The sequence below is a fragment of the Cricetulus griseus genome, chromosome 5 (assembly GCF_003668045.3).
Source record: "Cricetulus griseus strain 17A/GY chromosome 5, alternate assembly CriGri-PICRH-1.0, whole genome shotgun sequence".
NCBI lineage: Eukaryota > Metazoa > Chordata > Mammalia > Rodentia > Cricetidae > Cricetulus > Cricetulus griseus.
Genome location: NC_048598.1, coordinates 77,038,378 through 77,060,434, shown reverse-complemented (window position 1 = coordinate 77,060,434; position 22,057 = coordinate 77,038,378). Strand labels below are relative to the sequence as shown.

At 41.2% G+C, this 22,057-nt stretch overlaps 1 protein-coding gene across 1 annotated transcript in view; it reads right to left on the bottom strand.

Annotated features, from left to right (window-relative positions):
• The window catches only part of Zcchc2 (zinc finger CCHC-type containing 2), a 46,008-nt gene that overhangs the window by 16,411 nt on the left and 7,540 nt on the right, over positions 1–22,057 (bottom strand). The window contains 5 exon segments of the mRNA XM_027417859.2: positions 1,856–1,950; positions 6,230–6,342; positions 12,110–12,181; positions 14,017–14,093; positions 17,414–17,525. Of these exon segments, the coding sequence (XP_027273660.1) occupies positions 1,856–1,950; positions 6,230–6,342; positions 12,110–12,181; positions 14,017–14,093; positions 17,414–17,525 (469 nt within the window).

The window sequence follows — 22,057 nt, the reverse complement described above, 5'->3', positions numbered from 1 at the left end:
GCAATACTGAACTGCTATAAAAACCCAAATCTCTTTTGTTATGGAGCAATGACTGTGGGCCAACACTGACCCACATGACCCATTCATTCTGACAGCAGTAAATCCCTTGAGCCACTTAAGAGTTTTACTCTTTACTCAAGAGTTATCTATCAGCATAGGGACTCTGTTCTCTGTCCCAGGGTAACAAAAGGTAGAGGGTTTTTTTTTTAAGTGTGCAAATGAACCCTGACAACACTATGATATTCTTCAGCAAAACAACTCACATGTGTATAGACTGCTGACAAGTTTCCCCACAATCCAAGATGTGTACATTCAACAGTATTTTACATGTTCAATCTTCAGATAAAATCTGCCAGGCTCCTTAGCATTGCTTATGAATTTAAAACCTTGCCAAGCCCTCAAGAGAGTCTGCCTTATGTATATACATACTTCCCAAATGAGTAGCTTTCTGGGCAGGATGATAATCTGTGCTAGAAGCTTAACTTTGTTTCAACACCTTTTTAGAATGAACCAGGTGCTACTGGTAGATACTATTTAAAAAAAAAAAAAAAAAAAAAAAAAACCACAAAAACCTAACACTTTGACTTGGAGAGAAGTGTTGACTGTTAGGTCTACAGAGCTCTAGAATAACCATGACAGAAATTCAGCCATGGAGCCACACAGTTGTACATCTGACTCCAGCCAACTAGTCACAGAACTAAACTTTCATCCTAATGGCTAACTAGATTCCAAATATTTAAGGAATGCACATGCACAAATGTGACACTCCATCAGTGAGTGAAACTTGGAAAGCTAATACATGTTGAACGTTAATTACACTTTTCATCTCTTTTTTTTTTTCATATCTCAAACTGAGGAGGCATGTATTTTCTTTTTTCCTTTAGGTATATAAAAATGACAACTGAGAACAAAAGGAAAGATTTAAAGAAATAATGTTCCTCAAAATATTGGCTGCGCTTAAAAAGTGAGTAGGAAATCTCTGTGGACCATGCATTATTGGCAATGAATCTGTTTAAAAGTCAGGCTGAGGAGAATTGGTAGAAGACTGAACACAGACAGGACTGATGAACAGTGAAACAGGAAAGCACAACACACAGAAGCAAGACTGGGAAAACTCCCTGGAGATGATGTTTCAATCTACACTGAACAGCTGTGACTTTAAGGGGCAATGACAGAGATGGCCAGAAACATCAGAACAGTAAGCCACAGGAGTTATGAAGGAGCTACAGCCTAAGGGGTCCAAAGGAGCTGAAGGACTTTCATCACTACCTGATTTCTTACCAAACTTTTATGATTTTTATCAGAGAATTAACAGATAAAATGTATCCCCAGAACAGTCCTGAGATGAGGTACACAGCAGCATTTTTTAAGTAGTAGTCCACGAACAAAACAAAGCCCATCTGAAAACAACAGAAAGGCTGGGAAGGGACAAGAGAGGACAGTGAGCATCCTTTGTCTAGCTTAGGCTGGTGTATAAATGCTAACTATATAGAGGTTGAAGAGATGGATAAGGTTAAGTGACTGTAAAAGTCAGCACTGGATGGTACTACAGGAGGGGACACTGCATACCCTGCCCCTGAGCAGCCAACAGCTATGTAAGCCAGTCTGCTTGGTTCTATTGCCCCCTGCTGGGTCATTATCTTCAAATGTGCAGTGTAAAGTTCACTAACGAGGCCAAATATTTCTTAACTGCATGTTTCTATTCCTTAACTTTTAACTAAACTTCTTCAAGTTTGAACAAGGTGGCACGGTAAGACACGAAAACCAAGCAACAAACAAACTCTACAAAAAACCGAAACACAATACAAAACAAAAACACTTTCCAGATTCCCACTGAGGAGCAGAGGGTACTTACTGACACTGTGCTGAGACTCCGAGGACAGTGACTGGAAGAAGCTGCGTACTTTCTGACTCTGAAGAAAAGCTTGGGATGAAGTTGAAAATAGCTGCCTGTGAAAGAAGAAGAGTTATATTAGTTACCAGTGTACACATCCATGGTCTTCACTAAGATTAAAGTCAATGTAAGTGACTGCTGCATTCAAGCACTGGGGAGCAGGGACAGGGCGGGGTGTGTGTGTGTGTGTGTGTGTGTGTGTGTGTGTGTGTGTGTGTGTGTGTGTGTGTGTGTGTAAAGTCAATGTAAGTGACTGCTGCATTCAAGCACTGGGAGCAGGGACAGGGCAGGGTGTGTGTGTGTGTGTGTGTGTGTGTGTGTGTGTGTTGGGGGGTAGAGGTGGTAAAGCAAACCTTTCCCCAAAGAAAGAATTATTTTCTTGTGTATTTACAAAGGAGCAAGGAAACTAACAAAACCCATTTGCAAGAATCTACGAAACAGATATATTTTTATGGGGCAGTTTCAACCTGACCCCCCCCCCAAAAGTATTTTTTAGCTGTTTGCTTAGATGGTCCAAAAGCTGCCTTTCTAGTCAGAAAAGGGCCTGCAAACCTCCCTCCTCCTCATGCATGCTACTGTGCATCATCTGGCTATCCTATCGAGGGACCTCCTCACATTTTGAGGAAAGACTGCGAAACTTGCGATGTTAGGGGTTCTGGAAAGCACAGTGACAGGGTACCACCACAGCATACGGAAGGTTCAGTGTGCACCACAACATGATTCTAACTCAGCTTAGAAAACCAAAGGGCCCTGCAGGAGTGCTGGGAACCTACGTGCAGCCCTCAAACAGTTAGGGAAGAACTTGGCCACCTAGCTGTCCCCAGCCCTCTTTTTACTTATTTTTCCTAATTCTTATTTGGAGATAGGGTCTCAGTCAGAGTCAGAGCAGGGTCTCAGTCAGAGTCAGAATTGCTCTGAACTCATGCTAGCCTAGCCATGCTGCTAGACCTAGGCTCCTCTTGCTTTTGCTTTATTTAGATTCTGTTTTCAATGTTCAACTCTTAAGTTAATTTATTAAAAAAAAAAAATAGTGGTAGAGAAGGAAGGGAGGGAGAAGGGAACTGGGATTGTCATGTAATTCAATCTTGTTTTTAATTCAAATATATAAAAAATAAAAAAAACTAAAAAAAAGATTAAAAAAAGAAAAAAATAATAATATTCTAAGTACCTTTTTGGAGATGGGGGTCTCATATTGCCTGTGCTTATCCTAACTCCTAAGCTCAGGTAATCTTCCCATCTCAAGGTACCAGTGCTGAGGACTATAGGTGCATACCATCTATGTTCAGCTTACATAATTAACTAAACAAAGACTGACATACCTAGCATCTTAAATTTCATTTAAGCATCATAGCTAAATAACACAGGACAAACTGTCATTGTTAATTCACATTTCATTCAAAGAGCTAAGAAAGCCACAAAAATCTAAGCAGATAAATAGATAAAAATTCATGATTTCATAAAATAAACTAACCTTATAGGAAGATAGAAAGAAAGCTAAGCTAAGCCACGAGACAATGACCCATCTATCAAACCAGCCACTTCTTAAAAATGGGCTCAAATCTTGCCCAGCTATGGAAAGCTAGGCTCTGAGCAGAAAGCAACCCAATTTCAAACAATCTCTCTTTAGCAATTAACTATAAATCCGGAAACATTTTAGGTACAAACACTGGGTTACAAAGCAGATGGGATAGACTTTATAGCCAGCCACTCAACATTTCCAATGTGTTGGTGCTACCTATAATCTCAGTACTTTAAAAGCAGGAGGAGGAAGAACGTTAGCATCTAATGTTGCAATGGTCTACACAGTAAGTTTCAGGCCAGCCAGGATTATATATAATGTATGACTGTCACAAAACAAAACAAAAATGTTTTAAACGACTAAATTTGAATTCGAGAGGTAATTAAACTGCAGATCATAGTAACAGGCAAAGAAAAATTAGAATGTCAACAAAAATTATTTGAACAGAGGCATCTTTTTCTTTTCTGAATTTCCTCATGGTCTTTACTGAGCAGCTGACAGATTTGTCATGAAACTACAAGACTATCCAAAGATAGCCACTGTACACAGAGCACTATGCTCTAAGACACACCAAATTACACTTATGAAGCTGCAGCTCTCTCCACTGAGAAGCACAACAGTGGAGCTTTGTCCACTGCTAGCTAGTTTAGATGGTGTGGCTAGGGTCAAAGCACATACAGAAGCCAATACAGATAGGGACCAGGGCACACTGACCTTCTGGTCCTTTAAGGGTCATATTCTGCTACCATTCATACACCAGAGGCTGTCATCTGACTGTTCCATGTTCATTCCCTAGGCTCATGCTGCTAGATACACCCCAGGCCTCTGGTTCAGCTGGATGCAGTTCTCAGAGTACTACATCAGTTGCTGAGGCCCTCTGTGAACCATCAGCACCTCCTGAGCTTGCTAGAATCAGAATCCTCTGCCATCCTACTTTCACAAGGTTCCCAGGAAGTATACAAGCACTCTGAAGCCTGAGAACACAGGCACTCAAGAATTCAATGATTTGGTATCTTTATCCAGCTGCTCTTACCCAGAATGCTCTCTGCTCCCCTCCTATCCTTTCTACTAAACCTCTCCACTGTGTCATCGGAGACTTCACAAATTAGCTACCTCGCTTGTACGTCCTTATTCTAAACTCAAGGCTGCAGCTTTCTTCAGCTGCACTCATGTGCCTGTAAAGCCTTTGCACAGCCTCTCTTCCCATTTTGCCCAGTCTAGATCCATTAAGTCCCCTACCGACTTTTAGATTAACCTTCCACGTTCAGGTTCAGTGTCTCTCCCACCCTAAGTCATGTATCATTTGGTAATGACATGGGTATCTGCAAGGGTAGTCATTCTGGGATCCATCTCATTCCAGTCGCTTTTCTCCCAGTCATGCTTTGGATTTCGTGATTCAATGGAAATAGGTCCCATTCCAGATTTGTGCCTATCTCTATTGGGGAGCAGGCAATCTTGCGTTCCCCCTTCTTAGCCACACCGATACTAAGAACCCTCTGGGACACAGTTGCCCTTAGGAAGGCAAACCAGAGGGGCCTCACTTAAGCCTGACCCTGAGCCTGGTGACCATGCTTTTACTTAGCCTTTTAATAACTAAGTTTCCAGTCAAATAGCAATTGTTTCCTTGGCATCTGGGAGGGGCAAACTACTAAGTGCCACAACCATGCTCTAACCCTGGCATGTAAGCAACTGCCCCACCCCAGGATGTATGTCTTGGACATCCCATGCCAACCCCAATATGATTCTTGTGCTTTGTGACTGTGCTTCTCAGCACTGTGTGTTCTACATGATCAGACTCACTCCACTCTTCCCAATTCAGCTTAAATCTGAACATTCACTTTTCCAAAACTGATGCACTTTCCTAAAACCCCTTGCCTTATCCTAATGTTTTACTGAGGAAAGCCTCCATTCAGGACAAATGCAACCATCCACTTTCTTTATACTGAGACAACAGGGAAACTGATGTCATTATAAACGCACTGACTCAATCTTCAGGTAGACCTTGCTCCTGTGCAGCTTCTCAGTTTCCTTCACTGGATTATTCTCTTAGATTTTGCACATGATAGATTTGTTTTGTTTTGTTTTGAAGACAGGGTCTTACTATGGAGTCCTGGCTGGCCTCCAATTCAGAGATCCACGTGAACAAGTTCTGGGATTAAAGGTGTGAGCCACTACACCCTGCCTACAGAGCTGTAACTCCCCTTTTCTCTCTAGCATTTGATCCTTCGGTCTCTCCCTTCCTCTGCAACCCTTGTATGTGAGTGATAATCTAAGACATCTTTCAAATCCCATCACAAAGCAGGTTAACTTGTTTACACCCACATTCTTGCATTTGTGGGTGAAGGGGAGGACCCTATATCACCCATTACCCTGCTGGCCCCCAACCCCTGAGGCATGGCTCTGGGAGTGAACACAGGTAGGGTTTAAACACACCAGAGACCATATTTAACCTTCATCTAAGCAACACATATATTTCCAATGGTGCAACATCTTCACAAGGGAAAAACCTGACCCTCAGCAGCACTGGGCACCTGGAGGGCAAAGGGCAGTGAGTATGTGCTAAAGAAGGTCACTTTCTTCCACTCCCTAGACTGCCCAGTCTCTCCCAAGCCTAGCTACCAGACAAGGACATCTTCGATAACATTTTATGGAAAAACAACAACAAAAACCTAAGAGGTTTACCTCACGATACTTTCAGGTTAAAAGAGCCTACAGTGACAAATAGGGTTGCTACCTTCTGATGTGAGCCCAGGCCTATGCAGAGGAAGATCTCTGGTCTCCCTCAACAGCCTGTCCTAAGCATCTGCAGCTGTTACCTGAGGATAGGCTCCAGGTCAGGGTGCCGCCGCTCTTCCCTTTTTAGAGAACCCTGATTCAGGGCTCTTAAGATGGCCTTGTCAAAGGTCTCAGAAGACAATTCCTTTGGAAGCTACAAGAGAAAAACACAATATCCAATGCTGAGTTCTTCATTCAAATATATGAATAAATATAAATAAATTAAAAAGAAATGTCTTCTCCTCATTAGCCATCCCCAAGCATTCTTTCCAGCTGAAGGGGCACAGGTCTGTCCTATAGGAAGCAGATCTCCTGGGGCTTGCCCAGTGCAGGGAAACCCAAGTGTTCAGCATGTCTTCAGTGTACAGCATATGAACCTCACACTCCAGGCCCTCTCCCCTTCTGGATGCCATCCATACAGAGCTTCAAATTAAACTGAGCATTCTCACAGTACAGCTAGCATTTTATCCTGGAACACTATTCTGAAAAGTGCTATCTCTGCCTCTATAGTTATCGAAATGTTGGACAATTAAATGCTATATGCCAAATATAGAACAAAGTCATGAAAACCGGGTCAAATTCTTGCAATTTTATTTATACCAAAACACCCATCAGAGCTCATCAGGTGGAAGTATTTGTTGCTCAAGACTTGAGTTCAATCCCCAGAGCTCAGGTAAAGTGGACGGGAGAGGTAACTCTTCAAAGCTGTCCTCTGACCTCTACATGTACCAGACACTGCACAACTCACACCACAATTATAAAAAAACAAAACACTCCCCTCCCGAGTGTTCCTCAACATGATGCTTGTGTCCTACAAGCAATATGCTAGAATCTGTAAGAAAGTATCATTTGGCCAAGAAAAAAATGTAAATGAAACCAAACTCTTACCACATTATTTAACTTGTTTAATTAAAAATATCCCCAGAAAATAGGTTCCAAAACTAACTCTAAGTTTTTCAAGAATTCAGTTTTGACTTTTATGATTAACTTCTGAATTACTGTCATTTTCACTAAAATTTTCACTAAGAATAATTGTAAGAGTAGAGTAAACCCTAAGGAGCCACAAACACAAAAATCTACATAATTTAGTTTACAAAGTAAACATTCTTTTAGTAAACAGAGGTGCTCAAACAGAGCCACAGAGAGGGCAAAGGTGGCAGCACTCCTGAGGCTGGGCACAGTGACTAAGGCATGTCTGGATAATGTCCGCTAGTCAATCTGGGGAAATCACAAAACCAATGGCATCCACATCCTACTATGGAAATCTTGTCCTTCAACTACCAGCCTGAAGAAACAAATTCTGAATCAACACATTTTCCAAATAAAGAAACACTACTAATTTCATATTAATACAGATTTCTGTCAGTAGGTATTTATAACTAATCTTGAACATTAATAAAATTTTTAAAAATTTTCTTTACTATATCTAGTGTGCACACGTATATGTATAAACATGTATGTATGTATGTATGCATGTATGCATGCATACATACATATCTCAGGGGAATCTGCTTGGGCCACAGACATGGCTAACTAACTCGGCTTTTACATGGGCATTCTTGCTTACATGGCAAACACATCTACAAGTAAACTATCTCCCCAGTACACTGACAAAGAGGTCTATTCCAATTTTCAAGCCATAACTTTACATAACTGAGGACTCTACCATGCAAAGTGCCACCAAGTTAATGGCAATGTTCACATTACTGGGTAGAGTATGGACATGCAGACATCAGTATGCAACCTAGTTTATTTTCATGTTGTTTTTGTCTTTTTTCCCCCCAGGGCCCACTCCGTTGGAAGGGAAATTTACTTGTAAAAATAAGGCTTTAAAGTATGCCTTTTACATTCTGTATTGGGCTTTTCTCTTCTCTGCAGCTTAGTTGTAACAGACCTAGTAGTCTTTCGGTGGCCTCTGCACAATCTCAGAATGATGAAAGGGTTTGGATCTAGATACAAAATGCCAAAGCCCAATATGCAGCTATTTATCTTTAATTTTTCTTGTTAACAAAGTTGGCAAGAATAAACTGTTGGCTCACATCAGGGAATTGCAGTCTTCACCTCAAGGAGTCTCCTAAAAGGTTCAGCAGCACAAGTGGGAGAAGAGTCCTTATTTGTAATCATCTTAATCTCCTATTGTGTGGCTTTGGAGCTAACCTGGACGACAGTTTTCCTTGACACCATCCCTGGCATCACTTATGGGTTATTTGCCAAAGAGTGTTTTGTTAACTGATAGTCTTTACAAGTGTGGTCAGCTATCTCCTGTGTATTAGTAAGGTGCAAACATTCGGAAGCTTTGCTGGAACTAGCTCATCATGACATGATGAATACAACAATCTAAGTTGATCAGTCTTATCTTCCATATAAATGAAAGCCTGTACCTCTTCCCTTACACTTCATGAAGTAGGGAACCATGAAGCAGGCCCTCAATGAAGAAGTCCTTTACTCTGAAAAGCGGCCAATCAACTTAAACTGTGCTATAAATGCCAAACCTGTCTTTCCTACTGATCTATTGCCTTCACACTTTAATAGCCCACAACTGTGATGTCAAGACCCTGAATTGAAAGCTAGGTTGCCACCTTTCAACATTTGGAGGAGGGACCCCAGGCTTGAGTGCCATGAAGAGAGCACTGCAGCACTGTAAGCCAAATCACAGTGTTCTGGTTTGGTTTCTGAGCCACATATAGTACGTTAGATCCAATGCAGCCTTGCCAATCTTATTCTTCAGTTCAGGGGACTAGTTTTCTCTTCATGATTAGACATGACTGCATCTGGTTTGATAAGTGGCTTCAATCTGAAAACTGCTATACAGCTGTGAAAAATACAGCTAGCAGTGTGCACACTACATGTGCACCAGCAGTTGCTCTGTTCTAATGTTAAGACACTGAGGTTTAAGTATACTCTTTAAAAGGGACTGCTGTTTGTCCTTGAGGATATAATATATATATTATATATATCTACAACTGTTCCTGTATAGTCATTTATAAAACCTCCCTACAATGTACAGTACATCTCAATCAAGGAGTTAGCAAGAATCCAAACTCTTACTCTGTTCTCAGAAACTGTGGCTACAACAGCAAATGAAGAGATAAAAACTCATAGAGCTGCTGTGGTAATATGAAAAACAAAACTGGAAGGGGCCAGGACTGGAGGCCAGAAGCTGCTGTTCTCCTGAAGCAAGAACTCAGCAACCCCACCCCTACCTCCATGCTTCTGGAAACCATAATGCAGCTTAGCAACCACCACACCCATTCACAGTGTCACTACAGGTGCTCAGAAAGGAGGACAGGCTCTGCTCCAGGCTTCTACACACAAAGTTAAAGATGGGAGCAGGCAACTTGAAGAATATTTGACAAAAGGCAGTTCGTTTCTAGAAAAACAGTGAGGATTATCCCAGGAAACAGTGGTGTTCACACATTTAAGAAATGTGCTTTAGTCAAATGCTGGCTGAGCAGAGGGATTAATTATTCCCACCCTGAAAGATGAGTTAGACATTTGGAGTTTTACGGTTGTAAAGCACTTAGCTTTTTGAAAAACTACATGACAGAAGAAATGTAATCTGTCAAGACGCACCACTGCTGAAGCTTAGGAAGACACAGAAGAAAGGAGACTGCTAGAAGACAGGCCAAGGCCATGGCCAACACCTGGCAGAAGGGTCTGTGATGTTCACTGAATTCCTGCAGGGAGACAGATAAATAGGTGGCAACCTCACACACAAGCTGGCATCAAGTAGCCCTGCCTGCTCTGTATCCCATGGAGCTCATTTTCCAGCACTAGAGTTGTGCCGCTGAAGAAGAAAATAGAACAAAGAAGGGAATAAGAGCGTCCTGTTGCCAAACCCAACCAGTGGCTGCTCTTATTTAACTTACATTAAACCCTGGTGAATGCAGCCTATCAAGACACGAGAGAGCTAGTGATAAGCAGAAGAGGTTCACAGATGCATGCAAAGGAAACAGGGGAGACCCAACCCCTTGGCTTAATCATCAGAAGCCAGCCAGAGGCACTTTCCCTGCTACAATGCTTTGTGGCTCTCAGCACCTGGCAGAGTGCTCTCAGCACCTGGCAGGGTCACAGCTACTCATTTCCCTGATACCTTTCTGATTGTTGCCTTAATCCAGCAGAAATAGGCCAGTGCTCAGAAATGTCCACCTTTCTATCACCATCCTCTTTCTCGCCCAACTGTGTAAGACTGAGAGGTTATGGGAGGGACACAGGCCCTGATGACTAGAAATGAATGAAGCCCACCTTATCTTTACCTTCAGGCAGGAGTTCTCAGCCCTTAACTAAGAAAACCCAGAAACCTATGTGAAACTAAGTACTACGGGTCAAAACAAACAAAACCAAAAACCAAACACCAATAAAATGACTTCTAAGGACATTCTGCTGTACTCCTAGATGAGATGAGTGTCTTAGACAGCCATCATCAGAGAAGCTTCCTCCTGAAGCAAATGAGAACTAGTACCCACAGCCAGACATTACACACAGAGACCTTGGAAGACCCGGCTCTAAATGGGATGCCTCCATCTAATCCCTTCTCCTCAGAGCTCAGGGAACCCCACTGAAGAGGACACAGAAAGAGCTTAAGAGCCGAGGCACAGAGGACACAGGAGACCAAGCCCCTCCAATCACCTGAGCAAGGCTCATAAGAGCTCACAGAGACTGAAGCAGCAAGCACAGGGCCTGCACAGGTCCACAGCAGGTACTCTGCACACATGTTATAGCTTTCAGTTTAGTATTTGTATGGGACTCCTGTGTGTGAATAAATGGGTCTCTGATTCTTCTGCCTTCTCTTGGGCTCTTTTCCTTCTGTTGGTTTACCTTGTTCAATTTCAATGTGATAGTTTTTATTTTATCTTATTATATTTTATTTTGTTTTCTCTCAGAAGCCTTTTCTAATGAGAGACAGAAAGGAGTAGATTTGGATGGGAGGCGAGGTGGGGAGGAACTTGGGGGAATAGAGGGATATATAGTAATGAGGATATATAGTACAAGAAGAAAAACTATTTTTAATAAAAGGGGATAAAAAGAGACAATTCAGTTTTAAATAAGCCACAGGAAAAAGAAGCTATTCAACTGACTTAACATAGACAGACTAACACATCCAGCATGCTGACAATCTAACAGCATATCAGAGAATCAGTCCCCAGCATTCTTCTCAAAGCCTACAGATGGGTGAAAACTCAGGCACACACATATCTGAACAGAAGACACATGTACAAGCGCATCGTGTGAAACCCAGCAAAATCCTCAAGTGTCAGGTGCTGTCAGTCCAGTAATGACACTACCATACAAAACTTGTTTAGGACATTTCCTGTTTCTGGGTTTTTCAGCTCTATCTCCCGGTTAACAATAAACTGTAAAGTATTTACTTACTGAGCAATAGTAATTTACTGATCACATAGAACAGTTCTCCCTTCTACTATTTCTTTCATTTTTCCATTAAATCGAATTAGAAAACTTTATTCAAAGAAACAGGTAAGGATGTGCACAAAACAAGCCTGCAGGAGACAATTCCACCATTTTCTCATTGTTGTGGATGCAGTGGGAGGAGGACGGACTCTGAGAAGATAAGGAGCAAGACTTAAGAAAAGTTCACAGTTGGAGAGCTTCCCAGTTGTTAGGTACCCAGGAAATAAGCCTCATGTCACTGCAGATAGTGTCTCCGGGGAAGAACCCTTAGTAAGAAATATCTCTGCAGGGAGCTAAGAATGGGAACCCATTTCCTAAAGTGAAACTCCTTGTCATTTATGCTGACATCATAAGGTTAGAGATAGACAATGTAACATTTACTACAACTCACATTCTTTCAGTTTGGAGTCAACCTATGTGTGTTTTCATTTTCTTGCTGATTCCTTTCTCGCTGAAACTTTAGGAATCTTTATATCATATACAAATCTTAACAACAAAATCTATAATTTTACCTTCAGTAGAAATTCCTGTAGCTCTTGGTGGGTTTTTGTTACTGTTGTGACTGAAAGGTCAGACCAATTTACCTGATTTAAGAAAACACACATATTGTATGGTTATTGCTTAGGCAGGAACTGGCTGGGGAAAAAGCCATGTGTAAAACAAAAGGCCTTACTTAAATTTTAAGATTAGCAATCAGAAATATAAAGTTCATCTAGCATTATCATAGTTTCTATAAATGTGTTTAATTGTACATTGACATTCTACTCAAAAAAGTTTTCCAATAATTCCCTTTAAATTGCATTTTAAAATAAGCAGTGTTAAAATAGAACTATATTTTAGTAATTTTCAGGAACTAATATTTCAGAAATATCTTGCTTTTTTGGTTAAGTACAAAAATGATACTATGTCAGGGTACAGCCAAATGATATCCCCTGATGTACAATTCCAAGAGAAACATTCAATGCAGACTGTTCCTCTTTGGCAGTACCATTTTACAGTTCAGGGAGATTTATCTTCTGATTTCAGATGTTACAGCAAGTCTGATTACATCCATTTTCCAATGGAGAAAATGATGAGCTAAGTGTGACCCAGAATGAACACAGGATCCAGGACTGGACCCGGCTGTGCTGGCTCCTGGACTCTAAGAATTCTGTGGACCTTAATTTCTACTTGAGATATGTTAATATCTAGGTCTTATCAATCATATCACAATTAAATAATGCATACAAAATTCCATCTACAACCCTGTTTGTTGGTTGGTACATTTCTTAAAAAATAATTATCTATGTGGGCATGGGTAGGTGGATACCAGAATAGACAACTGATACCAGAGTATGACAACTGAAGTCTGAGTTCAGTCTCATGCCAGATTAACACAAAGCAAAGGAATGCCTAAGAGTTCCTACCAGTCACCATTATTTCAAAGATGGGAGTCCTTAGGCCTGAAACAAGACCAGCCAGATATTAAGGCAGCCCTCTAGAGAGGGGGCATTTGAGCCAGATGTTAGCTATGCTTTGGTCCAGGGTAAGGAGAAAGGTCCTATAGACAAGCTGTGCACCCCAACAACTAAATGAGAAGCCAGCATGCAGAGTTTCAAGGGCAAAGAGCCAAATACGCCAAAAGTGAGACATGTGGAAACTGGAGACTGAAACTACAAAGTCAAGGACTTTCCTCCTTCAAAGTAGAATCTAAGATTTTAAAATTTATTCAACAAATATACTAAGCAAGGCAGACACTGTAGGATGGCAGGGGATGAAGATGCGTGCTTCCGTAAGATGATCTACTCAAGGATCAGTGGAAGCTATAGTGGTAGCAATCCGCAGAGGAAGGAGAAAACATTCTACCAGAGGTTAGAAGAGTCTTCAGGAAAGAGGGACAGCTAGAACATGGCAAGCAGTGCCTGTGGGAAGAACTGGAGTGAAGCAGCAGAGAACCCTGGCTTCATTCCATGGAGCTTCAGAGTACGTGTGATCCAACCTCACAAGGCTCAACAGTGAAGCAGCAGCAGAGGGAAGCAGGTGGAGAGTCTAACCCTGGCAATAACAGAATCTGACTGGACCCTGGGATTCACAGCCAACAAGACGACAAAGCCACAAAGCAGGGATGAAAAGCCTCATGAGGAACAGGGAATCATGGCAGTGATGCCAGGACAGAGATGGTCAGTGGTCTGCAAATACTAGTGAAAATCTTTGAGTTTGCTTTTTAAATATACATCTTACACCTTTAATAGTCTCCAAGTCTAAGGTTCTTCTTTTAAAAAAAATCTATCTATCTATCTATCTATCTATCTATCTATCTATCTATCTATCTATCTATCTATCTTTTGTCTTTAAAGTAGTAAGCCTGCTAGCAGTTAGTTCTTCTAAACATCAATTATTGTGGCAAATGATGTGTATTTTGGGGGTGAGAATAGCTTACTTTGAAAGTGTACTCCCAATACTTGTCAGCCCTTTTTCTCTGCACTCCTTTCAACATTATCTTCTCAATGTGTACAGCTGAAAGAAAAAACACACATGCTGACTGTGTTACAGATTACACACATATTCAGTTACCTGAAGTAATCCTGTAACTTAACAAATGCCAGTAATTAAGCTACTTACTTAATCTTCACAACTGGGCTTAACTCATGAAACAACCAGATACACAGCAGAAGTCACTCACCCATGAGTGGATGTTTTCTATATATGTTAAGATGCTGAATGCCCAAGAGTGTCACACAGTCAACAACAATAACAACAAAATACCCAAAGATGTTTTACTGAAGATTTTTCTCTAAGGATAACAATGACAATTCTTATTGAGATTGTAATAATACAGCACTTTGAGATCAACTAAATATAAATATGTACGGCTTGCTCATAAATGGTTATTTATATGTAATAGTAATAGGTTAGAAAATATCTAGTTTCTTGTTTTGTTTTTGTGTGTTTTATTTGTATAAGTATTTTGCCTGCATGTATGTATGTGTGCCACATGCATGCCTGGTGCCCACAGAGGCCAGAGGGGATTTTGTATCTCCTGAAACTAGTAAAATGTGTTATAAACCAAGCACTGTAAGAAGCCCTGAAGTCTCACTGTGAAAGAACCATATGTGCAGTTACTACAGGGTTAGAACAGTAGGCACAGGTAATTGTGAACATGAGAATTAGGCAGGCGATTCACAAACTGAGTAAATATGAAACCAACACCCTCCCCCCTCCCAAGCCACTCACTTTATAGCTCCTTCAATAATCTAAAAAGGCCACTATACAAACTATAGCACAATGACTTGCAGACAACAGATAGCTGCTTGGGGTGCAAACCAGGAAAATAATACTTACTTGATGCTGAGTCTGCAACATCAGAGGCTGACAATAATGAACTTGAAAATGGTGGCAGACAAGAGGTCGGGAAAGGATGCAGTGGGGATGGGATGACGATGGGGGAGCACCGACAGAGTCAGGGGAATGATGACAAAGAAGAGAGGATGATTTATTTTGCTTTACAAGAAGTTTATGTGGCAAAAGCACAGAGTGAGATGGGGACTGTTAATTACCAGGGGAGGTGAGCAATGAGAGAGCATGAAGCACAAAACACAGTAATGCAGCAGGGAAATGCATTCAGAATAAGCAGGGAGAGAGTAGTAACAGCACGTTGTCCAACTTCCAAAATGTATGATTTGATGGCCTGCTTCAGGCTAGCCTCTCCTTTTTGCTTCAGGAAATACAGAGGGTGAAGGAAGGGGCAAAAAATTCGAAAATGCCAGATGGTAACTCTCAGAACTGTGTAATGTTAGAATGACCAAAGAGGGATAGGAAGGCCTGTGTTTCCAAAAACTGCTATATTAAATCACTTAAAAGATGAAGCAAATGAAACCTTACTGAACTAATCTGTGTTGAGAAACAGAGCAGCTTGGGGCTGTGGATGGAGCTGCACTGGCAGAGTGCCTGCTAGAATGCACTAAGTCCTGGGCTTGATCCCAGAACAGCACAGGCGAAGGCATGCGGACTGTGAACAAGGCCAGTTTGGGTCATTTTAGTATGATCTGTTTCAAAAAAAGAAACAACACAAGAACAGAGGCGTGCATGGTTCCGTTCCTGCAAACCGCTGGTTCTTGGCTTTCTCTGTCTCTCTCTGTCTCTCTCTGTGTCTGTGTGTGTGTGTATGTGTGTGTGTGTGTGTGTGTGTGTGTGTGTGTGTGTAGGCCAGAGTTCAATGTGAGCTGTCTGTCTTTGTTAATTATTCTCCATCTTATTTGGAAGTGTCACTTTACTAACCCTGGAGCTCACTGATTCAGTGTCTGAGGGGTCATCGAGCTGCAGGGAACCTCCCCTGTCGTGTCTCCCAGCACTAGGACTATAGGCACATGTGCTGCTGCGCCTGGCTTTCTGCACGGGTGCTCGGGATCTGATTCCCAAGTCCTCATGCTTGCAAAGCACTTTCGCCCAGCCCTTAGTGTTCAATGTTTAACAGAAAAACAGAAAAAGAGAAAAGGCCATGCTGCTGCTCCTCGCTGGGACTATGGCTTCAGCTTCATCCTGGATTTCAAGTTATTATACCTGCTGTTACCTGTCTTAACGATCATAAACTAAAACCAGAAAACATGCATTATATATGATGTTTTTAAGTTAGAAATGAAGAATCACACACATTACCACCTTAAAATTAACTCTATCATTTGAAATAGTCTTTTTTTCTATTTTTTTTTAAGAAAACAAAACATTACTAAATCAAGTTCTGCATCAGGTTCCTCTTTGTTTAGTGAGCTGAACTGAAGTAGTTTATGGTTAAAGCTTAGTTGGGGGAGTACTGTGATTGTCTTCCACAGAGGTGGTAACTAGCCGAACATTTCTTCATAAGTAAACAGATATAGTTCTACCCAGGAAAAGCACACATCAAAAAGACTATGACTAAAAGGAGGCATACTGACACCAAGTCAGGGTTGTGACTGAGGATCTCTCATGAATGCTTGTCTCATCTACAACCTACACGGCAGCCCACATTGTTTCAAGTTTACTCTCAGTATGGGCTTATAGACTCCCCAGATGCAAAGAAAAAGGAGCATGCAAGCTCATCTCGTCTTAGATGATAATATGCTTTCATTCCCATGTGCCACTCCTCTTTAAACATGCATGGAATTCTTCATTCTCTTATAAACTCTGTTGATCCTTCCTTCCTTCCTTCCTTCCTTCCTTCCTTCCTTCCTTCCTTCCTTCCTTCCTTCCTTCCTTCCTTTTCTTTCTTAGTAGACACTGACACTAAACATTCTGTAGATGAAACACTATACCAAGTATTTTAGGAAATTCTTTGCCCTCCAGAAAGTTTAAGAGAGAGCCAAAAAGAAAATTGTTTGTGACACAGGCCAGCACATGTGAGAGGACAATCCAAGGCTGCAGAGCAAGGAGACTCCAGAACACAGAAGTTAGAACATTGGGAGCATTGTTTTTGGGGAAAAGTCCAGGACCACCAGGATTTCTCTAAAAAGAAGAGTCAAGAACTAAACAGTATTGGGCTACTGATGCAGCTCAGTTGACAGAGTGACTACCTGGCATGTGTGAGCACTGAGTTCACTCCCAAGCACCACATAATCCAGGCCTGGTGGCACAGACCTGTAATTCTAGCAGTTGGGAGATGGAGGCAAAAGTACCAGAAGTTCAAGGCCAGCTTTAGTTATATAGTAAGTCCGGGCCCACCATGAGCTATGTGAGACCCTGTCTCAACTATCAACCAACCACCAACTAACCTCAACAGCAGCAAAGGCAACAACAAAAAAAACACCCTGAGTTAACCAGTGTAAACAATGCCCTACATTAGGTTGACAACAAATACAGCATACCTTCTCGCTGAGCTCTGTGAGGGGCCACAGTGAGTCCGTCTTGAGGTATTTGGGCTTGTTCTACTAAGCCAGTCTCATTACTCTGTATATAATCACCACAAGCAGAGTCGTTCTAGAAGAAAAGATGACGTGTTAGCCTATATCACAGTAGAAAATTTCTGAGTCAAGTCCTATAGTATGAATACTGATTGTACTAGTTATCAGTGATTAAACATTAAGGGTAAAGAGATACCAAGTGTTAGTCACAATTAGCAGTATCAATGTTTATTTTTATTTAACAATAACAATCTTTTCAAGTATTTACTTTACCAGCTACTTTAACACACAAAAATCAAATTGCTAATCAGAATTGCCGTGGTGTCCAGAATCAAAGGACCTATAAAATGAATGGTACGCTTACGTTAATTTCCTAAGGTAAGTGCATTGGTATTTTGGATGTCAATCACTACATAAAGTTTATTTACTGACTGGTTTTAGTGACAGTCTTTCAGGATGCTCTGTTAGGAAGAAGTGTTACCAACAGCACCATTAACATATACTAAATCTTTCTAAGAAATGCTGCATATGAACAGTTTACCATCAAAGTCAAGCCACTCAGAAACTACTGGGAGCTTGACCCCGAGTCTAGATAGCTCATCGCTAGTGAACTACGGGTGTGTGCCTCAAAGGGTGGATGTTCACAATAATAAAAAGCACACCAAGCTTACAGTTCTTGCAGAATAAAGGCACTGTTACAGCCCTGTCATTTCTCTATCCTCACATGCAGAGCCTCAAATTCCACTCTTGTCAAGGTCACCTGTTTCCAGAACCAAACATAGTAAATCACACACCAACTTTTTAATTGTGTAAAGAAATGACACAAACAGTGGCCCTTAAACTTCCCACGGATCTCAGGTAAGGATATCATCCTGCTGTCTATGCCCCAAACTGGTCTGACAATGAGTGGGATTCCAGCTGCCAGTGCCTCATATGTGAATAGACTACACTAAATACTCTTGGGAACCAAGCCTTACATCTGCCTTCTAGAAACACAAGGCGCTAGGATTGTTTACAAAGAACCACTTCATAAGGAGAGCATAGATCTCTGCAGTGCCAACGGCTGAAATATTCGGCCCCTCAGTCTTTACCAACTTGCAATAGTATCAGTTTTTAACAGTAAACTCCTCTTTATTCTAACAGAGATCATATAATCTTTTCTTACAGCCAGCATTTGCCAGAGACTTTGCTAATTAAAAATTCAACACCATTCTCAGTACTTTAAAACTCAGCAGCAGTAACACTGCTGACAAGATGGCCCAGGGGCACAGCACCTGCTTAGCATGTGCAAGGTCCTAGGTTTCATCAAAAACAAACAAAAGCAGAAAGGAAGTGTTCCAATCTTCTCAACTCAAACAGCTACTACCCAAAAGAAGTTTTCCATTTCAATCACTGCTTTCCCTTTTTATTCCTTACGGCTTTAATTTTAATTACACGTCTATATGGATGAGTATGTGCACATGAGAACAGGGCCTGAGGAGGCCAGAGGTGTAAGAGTCCCTAGAGCTGGAATTACAGCTGGCTCGGGTCCTCTGAAGGAGCAGTATGTACTCTCAATTACTGAATCATCTCCCCAGCCCCACTCCTTTTCTTATAGCAGACTATTTTTCTACATTGCCAAAATGTTTAAAAACTATACTACTTCCAAATATAAACAAATGAAAAATATGCAACAATAAATTTCTACAAAGAGATGCAAATCAAAACCACAATGAGATCACTTTACATCTAACAGAATGGTTAGTGTTTAAACGGAGGGAAAGAGTGGTGAAGATGTGGTATAATCAATGTCACCAAACCAAACACTCTAAAAAGAGTAAGGCAGCAAATTTTGTTACAAATATCTTAGAGTAAATTAACAATACAGTTTCCACAAGCATTATAATCAAACCATGGGGAAAGTAGTTTACTTCACAATCCAAATCACTCATCTGAAAAGTTAATTTTAAGAACAAAATGGTCGGCCATGGTAGCAAACGCTGTCATCCTCGATGTGCAGAAAACTGAAGCAAAAGGAGATCTGGTGGCCAGCCTGAGCAACTTAGCAGCAAGATTCTTAACTCAAAATAAAGTGAAGGGGGCTGAAGAGCTTAAGTGCTAGAGGACTTAAGTCCATCAACCCATGAAATACCCAAGTCTCAGTAGTTTCACAGATAGTGAAAACCATTCAGATTAAATTTAGAAACTGTTTCTAAAGTTCACAATGAGCTATGAGAACATAATTGTGGAGTTTATTGGCACCAAATGTGAAAGGCTGTTACTTATGCTGTCTCTGTCTTCACATGAGACACATGACATTCAGTGGAGGAAAGGTGCCATGATAGCCGAGAACTATTGTTTGATGTCACTGTATGTATAGAAATGACATTTACCTGCCCCATTAAGTTCCGGTTCCCTCCCTCTGGGGAAGAAATAAACCAAGGAAAAGATGAGAATTACTGATTTTCTGTTCTACCCAGTAGATACGGCACAAGAGGCAAGGGTAGTCTAATCTTAGCTCAACCAAAGGTAAAGTCTTGAGAATTAACCCACTGCATTGGATACAAGCAAGTTCCAGAACAAGAAAACCACACCTTGTATGTTAATAAAGCTGCAACCATAAAATGGAAACATGGCAGAACAGGCATGATATGAACTTCTGCTATGACTATGGACTCTTTTTTCTGGCAGCGTATTAACTAGAAATACAGATCTCAGATGATTCAGAAAAGGGATGGCAGAATTGGCCACTTTAAAGCTTTCGTAAATACACCAACTACTGAAGAGAGTATGGGGAGGTCATTTATGGACTACATATACTCTGCCATTGCAGTCCACACCAGACAAGGCCACAACAGCTTCGTTACATGTGCATTCTTCTCAACATGATGCTTGGGATAACAGTGGCAAGCTATATGCAGGACTGGAGGGGGACAAGATGGCAGGGAAATTGTCACTATCACTCTAAGTACCTTGGGAGACTCTGCACTTATTACTAATTTAAAAATTAAAATTGTTGTTATCATTCCATGGGGTGGGGTTGAGGGGACGACTCAATGTGTTAAACTGAACCATTAAGAAAGCTCCAGCACAATAATGTTGATACAGAGGTATAAGGCTAGAAGAAAATGGGAAATAAGAGCAGCTGGTTTTACCCAAGAATTGGCCTTGATGTCTTCCTTTTATGACTAACTCTTCATGCTTCTGCTCCTTTGATCTAAATAGCGCCACCTATTAAGATGACAGGTGCACAATGAAAACACTCCACACTAGACACAGAATGACAAAGCCACAGGAAACCAACAGGTAGTGAAGTCCTCTGCTGCTGTACAAGGAACGAGTAAAATAGACCAAAGCTTGCCTCACTCCTTGCCAATACAATCCCCACAGCAAGATGTTTTGGGGTAAGGTAACAAGAACAATCTTAGGAGTACGGCAGGACCTAGACATGAATATATCCCCTCCCTAGCCCATGCCTATGTTCCAACTTCTTTATTTGACAACCTTACCCCAGGAGAGAGGAGAACGCAGAACAAGACCAAGGAGTCCTAAGTAGGAAGCAAATTAAAACTCCGAGCATGACAGCCCAGGCACCACCAGGCCTTCTAGGCCCTACAGCAGAGCCACAGCTCTGCCTTTAGTTCAGAAGAGTCCTTGGAACCATTTAGAAATTTAAGCTTATAAACTTAAGGGGAGCCTTGACCATGATACACAGGCAGAGACCTGTGTGTACAGTGTTGGGAAATTGTATTAGGACTGGACACTTAAGCACACATATGAGAAGAGTCACTTATTCCCAATCAAGGGAATCAAACCATTTTCCCTAAAGCAATAGCTTTTCTAGTCACCATTGTACTACATGACCTCTTTGTAGGATGGGCTTTTTCTCAAGTAGTACTCTGAACACCACAGCCTTTGGTTCACACATAACTACATTCTCCCTTCCAGGACTACTTAAATCAATTTTACTGTAGGAAACTATCCCAATTTAGATTGCCTTACTAATAAGCATAAAAATCCCACATGACCTCTCAAAGAGTGTCATTGCAGTGACCAAAGTCAGGTTTTTAAACTTTCTCAGCACAAGGCTCTACTACCTCTAATGCAGATCGCAAGCTGGAGACCAAACACAGGAGACTCTATAGTCAAGTATCAGAACAGTAAGACCTCTCTTCCAAGTCTGTACCCATTCATGCATCAGTACAAATAATACCAAAAAAAGAACCAACACTGTTCAATGCTTCCAGTCTTAAAGCAGTATGTTTAGCACTATATTTGAAAGCCTAGGACAGATAATTCAAAGACCTAGCAAGGAAGGTCAATTATATAAATTTGAAATAGCAGTAAAAATTCTAGACGTACCCAAACTCCTGGAAAATATATGTACTAGTGGAATTCTGAATTGCCAGAGACTCTCTGAAGACTGACAATCTAAGAACATCACAGGAAAGGTGACAGCATGAACCCTGCCTTGAATGAAAGACAAGGTATGTGATGAAAGAATGGACAGCTGGGACTTTGAGTTAAGGACCTATTGAAGCCCAGGGGCCACCAGTCACTGAAAGAAAATGTAATATAACTAAAGACTGATTTAGAAAGATGTACCTAGTGGCAGCACCCAAAAGTCAG